The 18,194-nt window shown below is 50.2% G+C and overlaps 1 protein-coding gene across 1 annotated transcript in view; it reads right to left on the bottom strand.

The window, feature by feature from the left end:
• The window catches only part of VAV2 (vav guanine nucleotide exchange factor 2), a 110,055-nt gene that overhangs the window by 23,929 nt on the left and 67,932 nt on the right, over positions 1–18,194 (bottom strand). The window contains 8 exon segments of the mRNA XM_087914299.1: positions 5,945–6,044; positions 6,134–6,234; positions 6,467–6,535; positions 7,463–7,561; positions 8,865–8,879; positions 9,681–9,783; positions 11,344–11,412; positions 14,675–14,733. Coding sequence (XP_087770425.1) covers positions 5,945–6,044; positions 6,134–6,234; positions 6,467–6,535; positions 7,463–7,561; positions 8,865–8,879; positions 9,681–9,783; positions 11,344–11,412; positions 14,675–14,733 — 615 coding nt within the window.

Here is an 18,194-nt window from a genome sequence, read left to right on the forward strand (position 1 = left end):
AGAGATGGGTCGGCTGTCGAGCAGCACGGATGGTTCTTCTATTTTCTACCTCTGAGCAGCATCATAACTGTATGAAAAGCGCACGTGCTTTCCACTGACGGATGAAGGGAACTGACATGCTACATTATAATTATGCTCTAATTAGCCACTTCTAATTCCTCGCGTGCAAATGGGTTTGCAGAGGGGATTGCAGCAATCACTCGACCGTTTCCAAGGAGCAGCTGAGCATCAATTATGACATTTAAAAAATTATAGTTTTTTTTAGTAAGAAAATGGATCACATAAAAGGCACTGAGTGGAATTAAGGCAAGCTGCGTCACAAGCTTTACTTGCTTGAAGATTAACCCGGCAAATCTTAATAAAATTTCGAAAGAGCCCGAGCTGCAGAGATGTTGACTTATGTGGAGCCACAGAGCTCCAGGACCACAAACCGGCAGAGTGTCTGGGCCGGCGTCTTCCGTTCTGCTAGAGAACTGGAGAAAACCCTCCGGCCCTGGAAGAGACACAGGCTTTGCCCTGATGCCCTTTGGGCTTGGCTGATTCAGAAGTTCAGTGGGGGGGAGACTGGAGACCCCTCTTCATTCTGCAAGTTGAGGAGACTGAAGGCTACTGGGGGGCTGCTGGCCTAGGAATCCAGGACCAAAAATGGCATTAACCAGCCCCAGAATTGAAATAGCATGGAAGCACATTATGAAGCACCAGGCCTTGTGGGATTTGGGCTTCTCAGTTTCTCTGGGGAAAGCAATTTTAAAGCAGGCAAAGTAAGTTTGGTCCTAGGTAGAGGCAGATATTGCTCTCTCTGGGCACACTAAGAATATATCTGCTGAATAAAACTCTGCGCTGGCGACAGGAAGGGCATCTGGCCAGTAAACACTCGGCTCCATTCAGTTGCCCAGACTCCACCCCAATGCAAGGGATTATGGGGTTGTTAAAAGAGGATGATGATGAAATAAACGTTAGTGGAATGGCCCAGGTGGAGGTGCAAGACTCTGCTGAAAGAAGCATCACCGGCTGTACCAATGGGGCAAGAGCGCATGTCTGCCTGTTTGTTTATGTGTCCTATTTAAACAGCTGCCATCTCACCATCCAGGGACTCTGCTATAGGGAAGAGGGGCACCTGTCAGGAAGAACAGAGAAGCCGAATGGACTACTCAGAAAGTACCGGCAGAGGAGAATATTTGTAGCCCAGGGTTGAATTGACAGCTCCTTTGTGCTCTCTGTGCCCGGTTGCACTGATGATGTTACCTAGCTTGGGTGATGAAATGTCTGCAGGAAAACCACCAAGGGAGCACAAAGGACTACTCAGCAAGTGTGGGTGGCAGAAAGAGTGGAGGTGATGGGTAGGAACCAATTACAAGCAAGAGGGTTTCAATAGGTCTACACCCATCAAGTGCTTCTCAAGGCCGTGAAGGGAAGGGCTGAGTTTCCTTTGACTCAGAACGGACAGAAGAAAAATCCCAGAATCTACATTTGGGAGCACTGGCTGCCATATGGCTTTCGTTTCTGGGCACTGCAATGAGAAAACCTCCATATCTATATGGCTTCCTACTGCCATAAAGAGGCTAATCATGCCATGCCACATCCGAAGACCTAGCAATGGCCCTTAGATTTATCTAGTGCTTTCCAGCCCTCTCTCAGCGGTTTACAGAGTCAGCCAACAATCTGGGTCCTCATTTTACCCACCTCGGAAGGCTGGAAGGCTGAGTCAACCTTGAACCTGGTGGGATTTGAACTGCAGGCAGCTGGCAGTCAGCAGAAGTAGCCTACACTACTGCACTCTAACCACTGCACCACCGAGGCTCATAGAAGGGAGGGCGAATGGGCCAAGAGGAAGGAGAAGAATGGCAAAGTCATGGTGGGCCTGGTGAGTTGAAATCCTGAGGAGAAGACAACACATGAAGGGGAGTCTCCACGTGGTAGAAGAAAGGTGGTTGAATATGGTGAACGGTGCTGGTATAAAATAGTTTGAGCTCTATTTCCTTTCCTTTCCTTTTTTGCCTTTCATTTCTTCAGCCCTGGGCTTCCCACTCTTCCTTCTGTGCTTTGCATAAAGTTGCTGTCAGCTCTGACTGCTTCAGCTTGGCCCTTCACAGGCATCCCGCCATCAAATGAAGAAGCAGGCGAAGGATGAAAGGACAATAAATCTTTGTGTGTACATGATAGGAAATTGGGAGGCGGGGAATGACAGGCGAGAAGGACCAGAGTAGCCGGATGCTATTTGTACCAGTATCCCATGGCCAGGCACCCGGAGAAATGTGCAGCTTACCCACAAACGCCTCGGAGTTCTCCAAATATCTTGGCGAGCTCCGACTGGCTGGAAATGGACTGGTCACGGGGGGAGGGATGGGATGGGGGCAAACCTGCTGTCAGGGTTCCCACGGTTGCCATAATTAAACCATGAGCCTCGAACCAAGCTTCCAAAAAATTCAGAAGATTTAGGAGCAACATGCCCGGCAGTAGCCTAAACCAAGCCAACTCTGGCATGCTAATTCACAGTCACCTGTGACCCTGGCTTCTCCCCTCCCCCTTGGGTGTATCATCAATCGGATTCCCCAATGAAGGATTTTCATGGGCAGAAGATCTGGTAGCCAAGCTACACTCTTTGTAGATAAGGGTGGAATGTGCTTCTGGTTTTAAACGGCAGTAACGCTCCTTCAGATTCCCCATCCCCACCCTGTTTATGGCAACTCAAAACAGGCATAGGAATGTTTTATGAGTTGACACCTACAACTTATTTTTGCACGGTAGATTTCAGAGCTGGCTTGGTTTTACTGCAACCAACATTCTTAGTATAAAAGAACCCTTTGCTTTAACCCAATGGAGTCGAAGGTTTTTCTTTCCTAAGGAATCGGACTGGGGCATCTCTGACAGTAGCTTAGCCAGAAATAGAACAGCACGTTCGGCACATGAGCCTAAATAGCGCTACAAGGGAAAGATTTCAGCTGACCCACTTCTGCCCCAGTTTCTCTCTGTCTTTCTACGAAGGGAGGGACTTCCGTCCTTTGGAAAGAGCCAGGGAGCTGCTCCTCAGCACTGCAAATACAGATACCAAGCAGGTGAGAGGCATTAGCAGCTCTGCTGAAAGTTCAGTGCTCCTTTTTAATAGTAACTTTATGAAAAAGTATGATTAAATATGATTAAAACTAATGAGTGGTGCAGTAGCTTGGTGGTGAAGCTCTTGCCTCATAATCAGGAGGCTGTGAGTTCAATCCTAGGTACAGACTGGTATTTCTCTCTTTGGGCACACTGAGAATATATCTGCTAAATATAACTCAGTATTGGTGACAGGAAGGGCATCTGGCCAGTAAACACTCAGCTCCATTCAGTTGCCCAGACTCCACCCCGATGCAAGGGATTATGGGGTCATTAAACGATAAAAAAAGCCCAATTGAAACTAATACAAAGTTTAAAAAAGTTAAAAGAGTGAAAGGTGCAGAAAAGAAAAAAAAAGGAAAAAAGAGAAAGACAAATAGAAAAGAAAGCAAAATAATGTAAAGGGGAAAAAAGGAAATATGTAAATAAAAGGTTTCCCACTTTCATCGCAACAATAGTAAATTATCACCTTCCCTTAAAATACAACCAATGATCTCTTCTTACCACCTCCCATGTCTTTATCTATAAACAATTCCATAAAACATCACCATGTACTGTTTTTATCTTTTATGATTGTTACCCTGGGAAAGATGGGGGAGTCAATAAATTTTACAAATAAATAAATATATTTCAATCATAATGTCAGCAAAAATCCAATAGCCTAATAAATATATACACTGCTCAAAAAAATAAAGGGAACACAAAAATAAGACATCCTAGATCTGAATGAATGAAATATTCTTATGAAATACTTTGTTCATTATATAGTTGAATGTGCTGACAACAAAATCACACAAAAGGTATCAATGGAAATCAAATTTAGCAACCCATGGAGGTCTGGATTTGGAGTTACACTCAAAATTAAAGTGGAAAAAAACACTACAGGCTGATCCAACTTTGATGTAATGTCCTTTAAAACAAGTCAAAATGAGGCTCAGTAGTGTGTGTGGCCACCACGTGCCTGTATGACTTCCCTACAACGCCTGGGCATGCTCCTGATGAGGTGGCAGATGGTCTCCTGAGGGATCTCCTCCCACACCTGGACTAAAGCATCCCCCAACTCCTGGACAGTCTGTGGTGCAATGTGGTGTTGGTGGATGGAGCGAGACATGATGTCCCAAATGTGCTCAATTGGATTCAGGTCTGGGGAACGGGCGGGCCAGTCCACAGCATCAATGCCTTCATCTTGCAGGAACTGCTGACACACTCCAGCCACATGAGGTCTAGCATTGCCGTGCATTAGGAGGAACCCAGGGCCAACCGCACCAGCATATGGTCTCACAAGGGGTCTGAGGATCTCATCTCAGTACCTAATGGCAGTCAGGCTACCTCTGGCGAGCACATGGAGGACTGTGCGGCCCCCTAAAGAAATGCCACCCCACACCATGACTGACCCACTGCAAAACTGGTCATGCTGGAGGATGTTGCAGGCAGCAGAACGTTCTCCACAGCATCTCCAGACCCTGTCACGTCTGTCACATGTGCTTAGTGTGAACCTGCTTTCATCTGTGAAGATCACAAGGCACCAGTGGCGACTTTGCCAATCTTGGTGTTCTCTGGCAAATGCCAAACGTCCTGCATGGTGTTGGGCTATAAGCGCAACCCCCACCTGTGGACGTCAGGCCCTCATACCACCCTCATGAAGTCTGTTTCTGACCGTTTGAGCAGCCACATGCACATTTGTGGCCCGCTGGTGGTCATTTTGCTGGGCTCTGGCAGGGCTCCTCCTGTCCCTCCTTGCACAAAGGCGGAGGTAGCGGTCCTGATGCTGGGTTGTTGCCCTCCTACGGCCTCCTCCACGTCTCCTGATGTACTGGCCTGTCTCCTGGTAGCGCCTCCATGCTCTGGACACTACGCTCACAGACACAGCAAACCTTCTTGCCACAGCTCGCATTGATGTGCCATCCTGGATGAGCTGCACTACCTGAGCCACTTGTGTGGGTTGTAGACTCCGTCTCATGCTACCAGTAGAGTGAAAGTACTGCCAGCATTCAAAAGTGACCAAACCATCAGCCAGAAAGCATAGGACCTGAGAAGTGGTCTGTGGTCACCGCCTGCAGAACCGCTCCTTTCTTGGGGATGTCTTGCTAACTGCCTCTGCTTTCCACTTGTTGTCTATTCCATTTGCACAGCAGCATGTGAAATTGATTGTCAATCAGTGTTGCTACCTAAGTGGACAGTTTGATTTCACAGAAGTGTGATTGACTTGGAGTTACATTGTGTTGTTTAAGTGTTCCCTTTATTTTTTTGAGCAGGGTATGTAAGAGCCTTAGATGTGCCTTTCTCAAGATCTGATCTCATTAAGTTAGATGGCTAACTGCCATCTCTTTATTCTGGATTGTGGTTCTTCACCATTTATTGTTATTAGCAGGCCGAGGAGTGCTTCCCTTATTAAGGAAGATCTGAGACCCATCAATAATCCTCTCCTCCCCTCCTTGAGCAGGGTATGTGTGTGTGTGTGTGTGTGTGTGCGTGTGCATGTGCGTGTGTGTGTGTAAATCTTCATCGAATAAATCAGCTTTATATTCATTCCTTTTACTTCTAGCAATATCTTCAGTCCCTTAAAATTATCAAATTTATATAATGCCTCAGAACATGATTTCTTTTCATTTTTTTGTCTCTTCTTATATTTTAAATTAATTTAATAAATTATTTTTTCATAAACTAATTATTTTGATGGGGTTTTTTCACTGGTTAGGCAGAGAGGATTTGATGCTTTCAGAACCACTCTGCAAATTTATTTATTTATTTGTTTGTTTGTTTGTTGTTATTGTTAATATTATTTAGAGACTCTCGGCAGTTTTACAGAAAGAATGAAATACAAGAAATGAAGAAAAGTGCTCTTGATTACCTCAACTTTTTGCCGTACGTCCTCTCGGTTGGCCATGAGATGATTCAGGGTAGTCTGTGCGTGCTCCATCCGGCTGCAGTACTCGCCATAGATCAAAAGCCTGCAAAGCAGCCGAGCAAGAACGGATGTGCCTCCTCTTCCCCACGAGAAGGGAACTCCCAGCCCAGCTCCCCTCAATTTCCTTCTTACCTTTCTTTGAATTCAAGAAAAACTTTGGCCAAGGTGCTTCCACCAGCCATCATGGAGACATCGATGGATCTGAGAAAGTTGAAGTGCACTTTAATAAGGTCCTGAAACAAAGAAAACATATTGGGAAATTGGGGACATATTTTAAATTTGAATCCTTGCCCATTTAAAAAGAAAGTACAGCTTGTCATTACTGACCATGATTCAAAAAAACGAGTTGCTGGGGGCAGCACCCAGCATATGGCTGGTTCTCAGAGCTTGCTGTACACCAGAAGCTGCAGGCCTGCAGGGCTCAGAGCCTGATAATAAAGCCAAGTAGAACCACAGGAACGTTACCTCCAAGTTGATGAATATGGCTCCCATGTCTTGTGGAGTCAAGATCAGCCTTAATGGATTCATGTAGTTCTACAAAAGCAAAGTAGAAAATGATAAGGCAGTCGTAGCCTTCTGCTTACGAAAGTCCTTTCTACGTGCAAAAGTCTGACCTTTGTAAGGCGATTCCACTCCAGGGGTCACAGTTTAACAGAGTTGGAAGGGACCTTGTAGGTCATATAGTCCAACCCCCTCCCAAGCAGGAGACCCTACACCATTTCTGACAGATGGCACTCCAGTCTCCTCTTGAAAGCTTCCAGTGATGAAGCTCCCACAACTTCCAAAGGCAACTCCTGTTCCACGGGTTGATTGTCCTCACTGTCAGAAAATTCCTCCTTATTTCCAGGTTGAATCTCTCCTGGATCTGTTTCCATCCATTATTCCTTGTCTGGCCTTGGAAAACAGGCTGATCCTTTCTGGAGCAGCCCTTCAAATACTAGAAGACTGCTATCATGTCTCCCCTGGTCCTTCTCTTCCCTAGACTAGCCAGGCTCGGTTCCTGCAACCGTTCTTCGTATGTTTTAGCCTCCAGTCCCCTCATCATCCTGGTTGCTCTTCTCTGCCCTCTTTCTAGAGTCTCAGCATTTTTTTTATAGTGTGGTGACCAAAAGTGGATGCAGTACTCTAGGTGTGGCCTTACTCAGGCTTTATAAAGTGGTATTAGTACTTCCCTTGATCTTGATTGGATCCCTCTGTTAAAGCAGCTTAGGATTGCATTGGCTTTTTTGGCTGCCGCTGCACACGGCTAGCTCCTATTTAGCTATTTGTCCACCAAGACTCCAAGATCCCTCTTCTCACAGTTTCTGTTAGTAAGCCTGCTTTTATGTGTACTTTTGGCTTTTCTTACCTAAGTGTAAGACTTTATACTTAGGCAAGAAAAACCTGGGCGCACGCTGAGACGCCTCTCCAGAGAAAGAGGAGTCAATGCTGCCTGACCTTTCCAAAGAGCCCCTCACTCACCTTCTCGATCTCCTCCAGTGTCTTGTAGTACTTGGCTTCTGTTTCTTGGATTTCTAACAAGCAGCAGTTCCTCTTGTCATCTTCGGTCATGCCCATTTTCTATAGGAAGCAGCACAAAAAATTGGCACCCAAAGCCCAGGGTGGAATGGGCCGGCATTCAGGTCACGGATGCCCAGCTCTGAGCTGGCTCTGGGGATGGTGGGCAGGGACGGTTCCCACCCGCCTGCAGATGCGGCCCTGGGATGGAGAGGAAGGACCGCCCGATGGGCTTCCACTGGTCCCCATCTGCACCCCTGAGACCCTTGCGGAGGGGGGTCAGGTCGTGGTGCTGGGCCGGATATCGAGTTGAAGGGTCTCCCTGAACCTTGGACTGCATCTTTCTTCCAAAGCGGCAAGACACAGCGAGGCAGGGGAGATCCGGACGGGTGGATCTCCATTAGAAGAGCAGGGGGAAGAGAGGAGCTGCTGTCAAATTACTTTCTACTGAAAGACGAGGGATTAGATACCCCCAAGAGGGAAAGAGGGAGGGATGGACGAGGCCAGGCTGGAGAAGGGCTCCATCCCAACTCGGGCCGGGCCTGAGTCTGAGGCCTAAGAGACAGACCCTTCCTGCCTGCTTGTGGCCTTCATGACGGGGGAGGCGCCTAGGAGAAGGCCAAGCCATATTGTCCCTCCTTGGAAAAGAATCAGCTGTGGCCTCTCAGACCAACGCGGGACCATCTGCCTGGGGCTGAAGCCACCTGAGTTGAGGGTGGCCATAATGAGACGCCGAGGAAGGCGAGAAGGGTCAGCCGAGATCCAAACCCATCCTCCACTGTCAGGAGGAAGGGAGGAGAAACCATTGATCCACCACAGAGCAAGCTCTGCCTTCAGCACCTACTACCAGAAGGGTGATTTCCACCATCCCCCCCGCAACCCCAGTCAAATTCTTCCAGGCCGGCTGTCCAAAGAGGAGGAGGGACCTTGGAGAACAGGTGGACTCATCAGTGACCAAAGCAGTGCTCCAAAATGTTCAGTAGAGGCCAACACTTCAGCTGCCGGCCCTGTCTCTCTGTGGCATATAGCTATGATATGGTGTGAAGAATTGGGGAGGACGGACAGAAGGAGGCCCACCCAAAAGGCCGATTCCAACTCAGCACCTCAGAAAGGGTTCTCACGGCAACTACCAATAACATCTGGGAGGCAACTAGAGAAAAATGTCAAACAACCCTTCCAAGAGGGTGAACTTGATCAGGAGACACCCTGGCACCTCCCAGCACCCTTAATTCCTGGGGCAGAAGCTCCCCGGGCATGTGGGGCTGCATTCATGTTGGGCCCAGAGCCCCTAAGTGGCACTATTTCTAGCATCCCAAGACCCCGGAAGGGGAGAGGGACCCCTCTTTGCTTACAGCGAGAAACTCACCTGCATATATCTGATCTGAAGCATGCATAGATAACAAGCACAGTGAAGCATGGTTACGTTTGACATCATCAATGCCCGCATAACTTCCCCCTTATTCCCCACCCGCCCCCAGTACTGAAGGAAGTGTAAGAGGCCTTTGTGAAATGCAAGGAAATCTCCCTGCTCTTGCCAAGTAAGCCTCGTTCGCCGCACACCTCCCAGGAACTGGGGGGCACCTCAGACTCCCCCTTAAGCGAAGGAGCTCTTGGGCAAACCTTTAGAAGGCGCTTCTCCACCACTGCCGGCTAGAAACGTCTTGGAGGATTCTGCCTCTCCAAGAAGCCCCTGCGAGCCTCCTTGGAAGCTAAGTGGGCAATGTCCCCTAAGGGGGCACTTTTTCAAGGGGCAACTGGACTTTCTGGTTTTTCTTGGAAGATGTTTTGCTCCTCGTTCCAGAAGCTTCTTCAGCTCTGACTGGATGAGAGGAGAGGACCTCTGGTTTGAAAGAGGGGTCCAAGAGGCCATCTATGTCCAAGTTGAACAGATTCGGCTTCTTGAAACATTATTTTCCCTCCGCCACAGTTAATTCCACCTCCTTGGAGGCACCGTCAGCCATAAGGACTGTTCCGAAGATGGGGAGAGGGCCCTGGCCAGGAAGTTGGAGAGCCCACTTGACTCTCGGATGGGGAATCAAGACTGAAGGAGGCCCAAGGATCCCCCCCCCTTCCCTAGCCTGCCCCCAACTTCCAAAAGGGGGTGGGGGGTCTCCAAAAGGGAGGGAGGCCAAAGGAGCCTGACTCTTTCCCCCCCCCCCCCAGCCAGTCCCAGGTTCCTCACCATGGGCTGCTGCACCTCCACTTTGATGATGTCTTCGTAGATGTCGTCACCTTCATCTTCACACGGGACGCAATCGTAAATGTCCTCCCCCAAATCGTGCTCGCTAGAATAAAATATAAGAATAAAAGGCAGAGGCTTCCTCGTCAGGGCCGGGGAGGGGAGGCGGCCCTGGTGGGAGCTGGGCGTGTGTGTGTGTGCGTGTGTGTGTGTGTCTCAGAAAGGAGCCGCTCCAGCCAGGCCCCAAGGCTAGAGAATGGACTCTTTCTGCCTCTGGCCCCTCGGCTGGGCAGCCTCCCTGGTTGACAGAAAGAGGCTTCTTGCTTTCCTTTTTCCGCCACCCCGAGACTTGAATGCCCACCTGGGGGGTCAGGGGGGCAGGCGGCGGCATCTTATTCTCCGGTGAGGTTCCTGCTCAGAACGCTGGAGTTTCCGACGGCGGGAAAGACCTAACTCAGGAATGAATCCGCCTGCTTTGACCACCAATTGTGCCTCGACTAGTTTCTGATCTATCTTTTACTCAACGCTGCTTTGTAATTATGGTCTAAATCTATGGCCATCTGGTATTATATTCATCTGCTGTTTTTCTATGATTTGTTATTAATTTGCCATTAATATTTAATAGATGCTAAAGCGATTTTCCTTTCTTGGTGCTGTCCTGATTTAGGGGCCATTCTCTCACCAGAGCAGCAACGAAGAGAAAGAGAGCGAGCTGCCTTTGAATGCGTATCCGTGACAACAAAAGATGAACCAGAACGCAAGTCTCAAACATCCATTTGGGCCAGAAAATGGGTGTGGCAAAGTCCAGTGGCTGGCCGACGAAGAGATTGGCCACCCCAAAGTAAACAGCACTAATCTTTTAAAGGGCAGAGCGGTTGATCCCCTACTTAATACTGGCGTGAAATAAATCTCCTTGAAGTACAGTAGTAGAGGAGTCTAAATATTAAATAGAATCATCATTGTCTTTTGATGATCCCTTGCGGGGTGGATCCTGGGCAACTTAAGGGAGCTGAGTGTTTACTGACCGGATGCCCTTCCTGTTGACAATGCAGAATTATATTCAGCAGATATATTCTCAGTGTGCCCAAAGAGAGAAATATCTGCCTCTACCTAGGATTGAATTCACAGCCTCCTGATTGTGAGGCCGGAGCTCCACCTCTAGGCCACCACACCACGCAAGCCTAAATGTTAAATAAAATCTCTGTGATAAAATCCTTTTATGTTATATAATATACCTTTTATAATATTGCCTGTTAAGCTCTCTTCCAGACGGACAACACAACACAACTGCTAGAAACAGAGGAGCCCTCCGAGGTCCAGAGTTGCCCGTGCAGCAGCCAGGAAGGGGGGGGGGGGCTGGGGACATTCCCGCCCTCTTGAGAAGAGGGGCAACCCAGCTGCTGAGGCTGCTGGCTTCCCCTCGCAGGCAGGCCAGGCCCCCTTACTCAGCCCCACTCACCAAGGAGCTTTTCCCGTCATCTGCTGAGAGCCAAGCTGACCTGCGCAGGGAAGGAGCCACGGCAAAGTCTCGGCCCTGCGCAGTGCCAGCTGGCCCTGGGGACCCACGCCAAGGGACCAGAGAGAGAAGACCTCCCAAGAGAGGCCACGCCACCACTTTACAGAAGGGCACCTGTCCCCTCCCGGTCACCCTCACGAGGACACTTACTCCGCCAGTTCTTCCAAGCTGCGGTAGACATCGTCCTCATTTTCGGTGGTCTCCTCTGAAGGAAAGGGCCTGGAGGAAAGAGGACAGGTGAGTCAGTCACACCAATACAGGTGGTGCTTTAATTGGCAGATTACGTCCCTTGCCTTTTCAGGTTTCACCCTCAGCGCACTGCCCCCTTTTCTGCGGTGAGATGGGCAGTTATAGGTTCAACCGGTTGTGGTCCGCCAGCAGCCGGCAGCGGAATTGGACAGTGGGGAAGAACGGGGACCAGTCTGGGAGTCTGGGGAGGACTCGGACGAGGGTCCTGCACCTGATACAGAGATGGGGCCAGGGCCATCTGGGAGTGGAGTGCTACCTTCGAAGCCTCCAGAGTCTGGCAGCAGCGAGGCAGAGGACCCAGGGGAGCCTGTTCCCAGTGCGCATGTGCGCAGAGCTGCTAGAAGGCAAGAGCAGCTGAGACAAAAGGGGTGACTCGGGAGTAAGGCTTGGAAGTGATTGGCCCCTCCCATAAGGTATAAAGGAAGTGCAAAGGTAGGAAATCCTTTGCAGGAAGCAAGGTCATTCGCTCTGATTGGTTTGGACGCTGAAAGCTCCATGGTGAATTTGTTCTCTGTTTGGTTTTGGAAAGACTAATTGGGACTTTAGTCGTTGGCAGCACTTCAAGTCAGGCAAGGTGTGCTCTTATCGAAGAACATTGGCAGACGTCCCTGGGACTAATTATACCCGGTTAAAACTCATTCCAGGTTGTGAATGACGATAATACACAGCCACTGAACTAAAGTAAGAGTTTTGGGTTTTATGTGTGTTTATTGGTGTCTCGGGGAGCCTTGGTCAGACCACAACCAACCAACCAACCAAGGTCCCTGCAAAGAGACTCCTCTGATGGAGAAAGGCACCAACCCTCCCTCCCCTCCAGAAATGAGGGCACAAGTGCTCAAGAAGCCTCCGGATGTGGATTCTGCTTTTCTTCGGTCCACGTAAAGACCCACTTTCCTTCCATGCCAAGGAGGACAAACAAGAATGCAGAAGCGCACAGGTTCCAACAACAAGCATCTCTTCCCTGCTTCCTGCTGGACACCCAAACCTTCCCGGGGAGAGCGTGGAGGCTGGGCAGCTGCTGCTTTGCCTGGGTCCTGGACGGAGCAGAGCCGGACTCCTGGGCTTCAAGGGGGCTTCAGAGCCTTGGTCTCCGTAAAATCCCAAGAGGCCAGTATCCTGAGCTCTGCAGATGTTTCACCCTCCTCCAGCTTTTGGCCAACAGGGCAGGAGACACTGTTCAGCCCTATTTAAATCTTTCTTGTGGGTGTGGATGACAAATAGTGGGGTTTGGTCCCTCTCCCAATGCTTGGTCCTGAAGACCACGTCTGGTAGAGATGACGACTGTATCCTAGCAACTTTTCCTTCCTTGAGAAGACTCCTGACCAGAAGCAGCCACAGAGCGGCTTCTTGGACAGAAACCAGGCAGGGCAGTTCAGGAGAGAGATTGGCAGAGAGTGGAGGAGGAGTCAAGAGAGCAATCAGCTTAGTCTCTATGCAGTCAGTCCCAAGAGAACAAAGCCCACCACTCCCTCAAATGCTTTAAACCTTACCTCATTTGACATGCTAGTTTAAGAAGATTCCTTTGCATAGGCTGAGCAACAAACCAGTAATTTTGACCAACAACTGACCTGCTAAGGGACTGAGGTTAGAACTGCATTTTGGGCTGATCTATGAAACTTAATGTATTGTCTGTAGGGAACATAACTTTATGTAAATGCAGACTCAATGATCCAGGCCAAAAGTATCTCAAAAGATGAAATGATGGCAACGGGACCAACATTTATTAAAATTGCTTTCATTTGGCCTGGATGATGGGAGCCTTGGTTTACGTGTTGCTTTTGATTTGGGGGAGAAACTCCCTGCAGTCTGCATGGCAAGTTGTTCACTCCAGTGACTCTCTGCCTACCCAAATTTTGACTGAAGAAGTTACTTGGATAAGTAACGAAACGCCTCCGTTTTAATAAAAATCCAGTTAACTTTTTTAGTGGCATAAACTAGAAGGACCAGAAGACACAACCACACCTGCCTTCAAGCTTTCCGCCTTTAGGCTCCACACACACACACACACACACACACACACACACACACCGCTGCTTTTTCAGTTCGTTTCATGCTCTCTTACAATAAACGCCTCCTCAGAGGCAGCCAACCGAGTCCCTTTCCAAGAAGCCTCCGTGCTGCAAAGGCCTGGCCAATGGGAGGCATTTTCTTTTTCTTTCTCGCCTTTTCCCCATTAAGATGTTTGCATCTTTGCAGCCCCTGAGACCTCTCTGAAAGCCAGCCTATTTCTCGGGCGGCCTCCTTCAGAGGTTGGACCTGCCTACACCCACAATTCACGGCTAGAAGTGAATCTCTGCCGAGGCTTGCAAAGTTGCACCTTCAGGGCTATCGGCTGTCCCCCCAAAAGCAGACAAGCCCTTAGAAAGGAGCAAAGGTGAGCAGGAAACTCAGGGACACCTGAGCACATCTGGGCACTGGCAGACCAGATAGCCTGAACAGATAGCCATGAGAGAGAGAAACCAGCTCAAGAGATGGGAGTTGAAGGTTAAGGAAGTCATAGATCACCAGGAAATTGAGGCATGAAATGGAAAATCAGTTTTATAACATCTGTTTAAATGAAATGTCATCTCCTTGCATTAACTGAATTATCAATAATAGCATTAGCCCTTAGACTTATATGCCGCTTCACACCCTCTCTAAGTGGTTTCCAGAGTCAGCCTCTTTCCCCCAACAATCTGGGTCCTCATTTTACCCACCTCGGAAAGACGGAAGGCTGAGTCAACCTTGAACTGGTGGGATTCGAACTGCCAAATTGCTGGCAGCTGGCAGGCCGCAGAAGCAGCCTGCAGTACTGCATTCTAGCCACTGCGCCACCAGGTCTCTTATATTAAATAATGACATGTTAATGATTTTGTTATCCCAAATCCTGATCCAGGCAGGACAAGGGTCTCTTCCCGGAAGGAATGGGCTGCAATTTTCTATGGTGGTCCAGCTTGGGTTGGGCCATAAATGTTTTTGATCTCCAGTGTAGGGCCGAGATGAGGGGCGGGGGGTGGTGGACCAAAATCACCCCCAGCCTCAGGAAGGACAGGAGCCTTGGTCGCCCTGCTCCTAAACCCAGCAGCTTCATCATTCACGGTTGGATAATTCAACTGTAACACATTTTGAAGGAGATGTTTGCAACCCTCAAATAAGCCTCCCTTTAAAGCAAAACATTAATTTATTTGTTGCAAAAAAACCAGTTTTCCATTAAAAAGGAATCTCAAAGTGGAGTAAGAGGCGGTTGTTCTACCTGATTCCCTTGTTCTGGGCAATGCTGTGGTGGGAAAGCCTGGAAACCGCTGAGATGACCTGGTTGAAAAAAGAGAGAGAGGAAAAAAAGAGAGAAAATTCAAGGTCAGCACTTACAACCTGCTCTTTATCCAAAGGCACCTGAGGGGAGGCCTGAAGCACTTCATTTCACCTGCAAAGGACGCAGCCACCGTCTCTTGCCTGGAGGACCCTCTGCCCTGAGGCTGCCACGGCCTTCGTGCCACAGAGCAGGACCTCAGCCTACACGGCCGAGACCGTGGCGCCTCCTCCAGCCCCAGTTAAACATGCAGCAGACGCCTGGCTACAAAGGGACATTGAACTTGGACTACAATCCCCATCATTAGCATCGCCCAGCCAACCATGGCTTGCCTCACCACAGAAGTTGGTTGGTCTTTTAATGACCCCCGTATACCCTTGCATCAGGGTGGAGTCAGGGCAACTGAATGGAGCTGAGTATTTACTGGCCGGATGCCCTTCCTGTCGCCAGTGCGGAGTTATTTTTCGGCAGGCATAATCTCAAACGTGTGGAGAGAGAGAAATATCTGCCTCTACCTAGGATCAAACCCACAGTCTCCTGATTGTGAGGTGAGAGCACCACCTCTAGGCCACTGCACAGGTTGGTAATGCCCCCAAACTCTCCCTAGCTACAGGCTGCGGTGTAATTCAACCGGAGGGAAGGAGAGAGGGAAGGGAGAAGAGGGGAAGGAGGGGAGGAAGGAGAGAGGGAAGGAGGGAAGGGATTTCACCATGGGATCCATAAGGAAACACTGGGGACCCTCCCCCCTCCCGACACGCAGGGAGAGAATTAATATTCAGAGGCTAATCCGCATTTGGAACCCGGCCATCGAAGAAGCCATTTCCTGCCTGGCAGCTTCTCAGGGCAGCTGGAGGCCTGGCCATGCATGGCTGGCCAAGCTCAGCGCACAGTAGCTGCCAGCAAGGCTCCTCTGAGTTGACAGACCCAGAAACGCGTGGGAGAACATAGAAGTACGCATGGAATAGTCCGAGGCTGCGGTGGCTTGGCCAGAGGGGGACCCCGGGGGAGCCCCATTCGGAGCCAAAGAGCCGCTCCCCTTGGGGTCACCATCCCTGGGCCATCTAGCCAGCTGTATCAAGGGAAGCGCTTCGCACCCAGACACTGAAGACGGCGGCATTTTTGCCCCCACCCTCTTCAAAGTACCCCACCAGTTCCAGGAAGAAAACGGGGTGTGTGTGTGTGTGTGTGTGCTCTGTCTTGGGCCATGAGACATTGAAGTGGCCGGTGAACAGGGCCACCTGCCCAAGGGCGCCCGGCTTCTCCTGGTCTCCCCTGGGCCTCCTGTCTGACCAGCATTTGCTGGCTGAGCCCTTCAGTTGCCCATCCTGGTCCCTCTGACTCCCCCCCCCCCCCACCCCAGTTCTTCCTCTAGTGGCTTCCCAGGAGGAGCCTTGCAACCAGAATCCCCCCAGGGAGGTTTGGGAGCAGCAAGTCAGAGGAGATCCGGGACAGGAGGGAGGGAGAGGGGGAAGGAGGAAGGAAAGGAGGGAGGGAGGGAGGGAGGGAGAGAGGGGAAAGGAGCGGGGAGGAGGAGAGAGGGAGGAAGATGGGGATGAGAAGGGGGAGGAGGGGGGGAGGAAGATGGGGATGAGAAGGGGGAAAGGAGGGGGAGCAAGAAAGGGAGGAAGGATGGAAGGGAGGGAAGAAGGGAGGGAGGAAGATGGGGATGAGAAGGAAGGAAGGAGGGAGGGAGGGAGGGAAGGATGGGAGGAAGATGGGGATGAGAAGGAGGGGAAGGAGGGAGGGAGGGAAGAAGGATGGGAGGAAGATGGGGATGAGAAGGAGGGGAAGGAGGGAGGGAGGGAAGAAGGATGGGAGGAAGATGGGGATGAGAAGGAAGGAAGGAGGGCGGGAGGGAGGAAAGGATGGGAGGAAGATGGGGATGAGAAGGAGGGGAAGGAGGGAGGGAGGGAAGAAGGATGGGAGGAAGATGGGGATGAGAAGGAGGGGAAGGAGGGAGGGAGGGAAGAAGGATGGGAGGAAGATGGGGATGAGAAGGAAGGAAGGAGGGAGGGAGGGAGGAAAGGATGGGAGGAAGATGGGGATGAGAAGGAAGGAAGGAGGGAGGGAGGGAAGAAGGATGGGAGGAAGATGGGGATGAGAAGGAAGGAAGGAGGGAGGGAGGGAGGAAAGGATGGGAGGAAGATGGGGATGAGAAGGAAGGAAGGAGGAGGGAGAGAAGAAGGATGGGAGGAAGATGGGGATGAGAAGGAAGGAAGGAGGAGGGAGGGAAGAAGGATGGGAGGAAGATGGGGATGAGAAGGAAGGAAGGAGGGAGGGAGGGAAGAAGGATGGGAGGAAGATGGGGATGAGAAGGAAGGAAGGAGGGCGGGAGGGAGGAAAGGATGGGAGGAAGATGGGGATGAGAAGGAAGGAAGGAGGGAGGGAGGGAAGAAGGATGGGAGGAAGATGGGGATGAGAAGGAAGGAAGGAGGGCGGGAGGAAGGAAAGGATGGAAGGGAGGGAGAAAGAGAGGGAGAAAGAAAGATGGGAATGCGAAGGAAGGAAGGAAGGAAGGAAGGAAGGAAGGAAGGAAGGAAGGAAGGAAGGAAGGAAGGAAGGGTTTCCATACAGCCTCCAACATTGGAAAGGCCCCCTTGAGAGCCAAGGATACCCCAGTGGCCCCCAGAAATGGGTGCAAGCGGCGTCACGAGGATCCTCCACCCAGCCCCCCTTCCGGACAGCCTCCTTTGGCCGCCTTGAGCATCCCCCTCTGGGGAGGGAAGTGGCTGGGGAGCTGCTGCCCCCCCCCCTTTGGTTCCTTGGGAATCTAACTGTGGGGCAGCTGGGGGAGGGGCTCTGCAGGGACCTCCCCCTCACAGGCCCTCCCTATTTCAATTTCATCTCCAGAGAGATGTTTCAAGGGTGTGGGGGGCGGATGTCTTCCATGGGAATCATTCTTAAACGCAGACTTTTGGATCGGATAGGCATCTCCGGAATATTCCGGATGCATTAATAAAACGGCTGCCATGAAGCAGGCACGGCCTTTAACAAAACACCCGTCTTCTAGGAGACAAACTGCTGTCCTCAGGGAGCAATTCTGCAGCCCCACCCCAGGGAAAAGTAGGGTTCTAGAGGCTGTTGCTGTGATTCCAGTATGCTGGTCTCTAGATCATTTTAAACATGAAATCAAAATAAAATTGATAGGACTGCAGGCCCCACATTGTCCACTCCAAATATTTAACACTGATTACATAAACTGAATTTTGTTTTCCTATCCTACAAAGCTTGTAGCAGCAGATACATGGGAGGGATGATATTTTGTTTATTTAAATTTATTAGAATTGATACATTGCAGGAACCGGGCCTGGCCAGTCTAGGGAAGAGAAGGACCAGGGGAGACAGGAGAGCAGCCTTCCAATATATACTGGATAGCACCCAGTGATCTCATACAATAAATGAAAGAATACAGAATTAATAGTGACATATTTGATGAGTGTTGTGCTCCGCCGGTGGCCTGCGG

This window comes from Pseudonaja textilis, chromosome 17 (assembly GCF_049901715.1).
Source record: "Pseudonaja textilis isolate UNSWEBS1 chromosome 17, rPseTex1.2, whole genome shotgun sequence".
Lineage (NCBI taxonomy): Eukaryota > Metazoa > Chordata > Lepidosauria > Squamata > Elapidae > Pseudonaja > Pseudonaja textilis.